The following is a 3955-nucleotide window of genomic DNA, read 5'->3' on the forward strand; positions in this document are numbered from 1 at the left end:
CGGTATCCCCAACCCTTTCCCAGGGGTGTGCTGAGGACTATGGAGGGGGCGTGTGGGGGGTCACTACTGCTCTGACCTGTGTCTTGGGAGCAGGGACTGTGAGGGGCTGCTGGGGAGAAATGGAGTCTGAGAGGACTGGAGTGCGGAGCCATTTCTGGGACAGGGATGCCGGGCAGAGGACATCCGTTAGCTGACACCCCCGCCCCCACCCATCGTCCTGTGCAGATGGCGGCAACAGAGGCGGTGCACCATATCCACCTGCAGAACTTCTCACGCTCCCTGCTCGAGACCCTCAACGGACAGAGACTGGGTGGTCACTTCTGTGATGTGACTGTGCGCATTCGTGAGGCTTCCCTGCGCGCACACCGCTGTGTGCTGGCCGCTGGCTCGCCCTTCTTCCAGGACAAGCTGCTGCTCGGTCACTCTGAGATCCGCGTGCCGCCGGTGGTGCCCGCACAGACGGTGCGCCAGCTCGTGGAGTTCCTCTACAGCGGCTCCCTCGTGGTGGCGCAGGGTGAGGCGCTGCAGGTCCTCACGGCCGCGTCGGTGCTGCGCATCCAGACGGTCATTGACGAGTGCACACAGATCATTGCGCGCACTCGCACTCCGGGCGCAGCGCCAGCCTGCACGCCTGCAGCTGCCCGCACCGCCTGCGCCCGCCAAGGCCGAGGGACCTGATGCGGATCCCACACTGTCCACGGCCCCTGACGATGGCGTTGATGACGAAGATGAGGACACAGATGATGAGACCGACGGCGAGGACGGCGAGGGCGGTGGGCCAGGCGAGGGGCAGGCACCCCCTTCCTTTCCCGACTGTGCTGCAGGGTTTCTCACCGCCACAGTCGATAGCGCGCGGGAGGACCCTCCTGCCCCCACTGGCCTCACTGACTATGGCGGTGTGGGGAGAGACTTCCTGCGAGGAGCTGCGGCTACCGAAGATGTGTTCCCAGACACCTACGTGTCTGCTTGGCAGGATGAGGACGCCACCGCGGTCGAAGGATGCCCCGCCGAGACTCCTGTCCAGCCGGACTGTGTCCTGGCAGGACCCAGACCTCCTGGAGTGAAGACCCCAGGGCCGCCTGTTGCGCTCTTCCCCTTTCATCTTGGTGCCCCTGGGCCGCCCGCAGCGACACCTCCCACATCTTCGGGGCTGGCCCCTGCGCCACCTCCAGCCTTCTACCCAGCCCTGCAGCCCGACACAACGCCCAGCGCTCAGCTCGGGGAGGCCCCAGCCCCACCTGCAGCCCCCGCTGCGGCCCCGGCAGGCACCGCTGCCCGTGCCCAGGGCGCAGAGCCTCCGGCCTATGAGTGCAGCCACTGCCGGAAGACGTTCAGCTCACGGAAAAACTACACCAAGCACATGTTCATCCACTCGGGTGAGCCCCTCCACAGAGATCTGTGAGCCCTGGGTCACTGGAGGTTTACACCCAAGGGGAGATTGGGCCAGTGTGCCCGTTCAGTTCTATTGGTTTTTGGTAACCCCAGAGGCCTGGAGATGGAACCCCTGAAGGACCCTCACATGGGGCAGCGGCCCCTTTTGTCACCCATTTCCTGTATGGAGGAGGGCCTGAGGTGTTTTATAGCAGGGACCTGCCCAGGGCCTGTGGGAAGCTGGCGTGGGGCCCACAGCCACAAAGAAGGATGGGGCCCCAAGGCTGCAGAGAAGGGGAAAAGTAGGTCTGGGCATTGTCAGGAAGAGCAGAGCTTGAGCCAGGAGGCAGCTGTAGGGGTGAGGGAGGGGTCTGCAGGGGCGGGAACTTGGGATTTGACTGTGAGTGGCAGGAAAGCAGAAGTGCCCTGAGGTACCAGTGACACTGCCACCTTGTTGCCTGGAGGATGGGGACAGGCCTGGAGCTGGGGATCACCTGCAGAAGGCTGTGGGGTCTCCAGGTAGGGGTGGCCCTACTAGAACTCAGCCTGAGCCAAGCTGGACCTGGTTGGCCTGACTCCCTGCTGTAGGCCTGTCCTGCAGTTCAGTGCCTGGGAGATAGACTTTTGTAACCCTGAGAACAGGCTGCACCCTTCTCCAGTCCAGGGTGAGGGGGACGCTGCTGTCACCCCGGGAACATCCAGTGGGCCCTGGACAGTGGCTGGTGAGCAGAGAGCTCAGAAAGCTCTAGAAGGGAGGGAGGCTGGAGCCAGGGCCTCCCCTCCTGTGCTAGGCGCTGTGCAGGTGAGGGGTACTGCAGATGGGCAGCAGATTTCCCCACTGGGAGAGTTCCCCACTGGGAGGCCACCTGCTGGAGTTGGGGGGGGTCCCTGCCAACAGGTGGTAACCCAGAATGAGGGATGGGTCTGGGAGGGGCATGGAGAGATGTGCCAGGGCGTGGGTAAGTCCCTTTTGTTCGCCAGGGTTGGTCAGGACTGAAGGCAGTGTCCCTGCTGTACAGGGCATCCCGGGATGATGGGTGGGAGCGCCTGCTAGGCACAGGGCTTGGAGAGCGGTGGTCCTGATGCGCCGACCGCCTGTCATCCGCAGGGGAGAAGCCGCACCAGTGCGCGGTGTGTTGGCGATCCTTCTCGCTGCGCGACTACCTGCTTAAGCACATGGTCACGCACACCGGCGTGCGCGCCTTCCAGTGCGCTGTCTGCGCCAAGCGCTTCACGCAGAAGAGCTCGCTCAACGTGCACATGCGCACGCACCGGCCAGAGCGTGCGCCCTGCCCTGCCTGCGGCAAAGTCTTCTCGCACCGCGCTCTGCTGGAACGCCACCTGGCCGCGCACCCCGCACCCTGATGGGCCGGGCCTCCCACGCCCACGTGACCGAGGACGCTCACAGGCCACTCCCTCTGCAGCACCCTGGCCGGCCTGGCCTACCTTCACCCAGCCGTCCCCGAACCATGCCCTGCCCACCCCTCTCCTCCAGCTGGACCAGGGTCCCAGCTGGGCTTAACCCTTCTCCACGTGTTTGGTATTTGGACTCTGCGGCATGGTTTAGAGACCGACCCCCTCTGAGAACTGGCCCATTTCCAACCTCACCAAGGCGCTCAGACTCTTGGAGCCAGGCCCAAGGTTCAAGTCTCCATCTTTGGTTTGTGCTAAATGCTCCCCTAAGATGAGGTGGGATCCAGAGTTGCCCCTCTGGTTCCCCACCCTGAGCTACCCCACCCTCATGGACATGGAATGGGCTGGGTCTAGGGACCCCCACTCTAATAAAAGGATGGTGGGCCATGGGGCCCAAGCCTGAAGCTCTGAGACCTGAACCAGTGCATGGTATCCTCATATGGGGGCTGTGGGTGTAGGGGCTTAGTGCCACCACCTCTGGGTGGCCCTCTGGCTGGCCCTGGTCTTTCTTGGGCAGGGAAAGGATGGCCCACTTCACCCCCAGGTCTCTGTTCTGGGGGATAGATGCTGCGTGCTGGGCCTGTGCGTGGACCTGGAGTTCTTGGAACTGAGAGGGGACAGGCTGCTCTGTCTGAAGTGGTCCTGGGAAGGGAAGCCCCTGGAAATGCTCTTGCCGCTGCTGTCCCTGCTATGTCTTTTTTTTTTTTTTTGGAGAGATTTTCACTGTAGGGCGTGTGCGCTCGCCAAACAGACAGAGACATAGAGACAGAAAGCGAGAAATCCCCCCCCAGGGGGGATGGTCATGCCGCAATCCCTTCTCCTACATTCTCCTCTCGGGATCTTGGGCACGCACCCACACACGCCCGGCGTGAGTTTTAAGCCACCGGGTCCGGGACACGAACCACGGTCGACTACGTGGGAGGCCAGTGACATAGCCATTACGCTAACTGCTGGTTCCCCCTGCTGTGTATTTCAAGGCCCTCCCTCAGGTCTTCCAGCCAAGCTCCAACCTTTACCTGTATCTGTCCTTTCAGTCTCCAGGTGGGTGGGTGGCTACTGCTGGAGGTGAGTGAGGGCAAGTGCACTGGCCTAGGGAGAGCGTGGGCCTGATGAGGGCCTGATGAGATCTCAGATTTGCCCTCCCCGTTCTGGTGGGCATGATGGTTCAGCA

The 3955-nt window shown here is 62.8% G+C and overlaps 1 protein-coding gene across 1 annotated transcript; it reads left to right on the forward strand.

Annotated features, from left to right (window-relative positions):
• Positions 1 to 225: 225 nt before the first annotated feature.
• On the forward strand, positions 226 to 3188 carry ZBTB45 (zinc finger and BTB domain containing 45; the record flags this gene model as incomplete). Its single annotated transcript, XM_006166719.3, is given in 3 exon segments — positions 226 to 611; positions 613 to 1376; positions 2480 to 3188. Coding segments are annotated over 3 exon segments (1407 nt in total). The 3' UTR covers positions 2737 to 3188.
• Positions 3189 to 3955: the final 767 nt, after the last annotated feature.

The sequence above is a fragment of the Tupaia chinensis genome, unplaced genomic scaffold (genome assembly GCF_000334495.1).
Source record: "Tupaia chinensis unplaced genomic scaffold, TupChi_1.0 Scaffold144336_1, whole genome shotgun sequence".
Classification (NCBI taxonomy): Eukaryota; Metazoa; Chordata; class Mammalia; order Scandentia; family Tupaiidae; genus Tupaia; species Tupaia belangeri.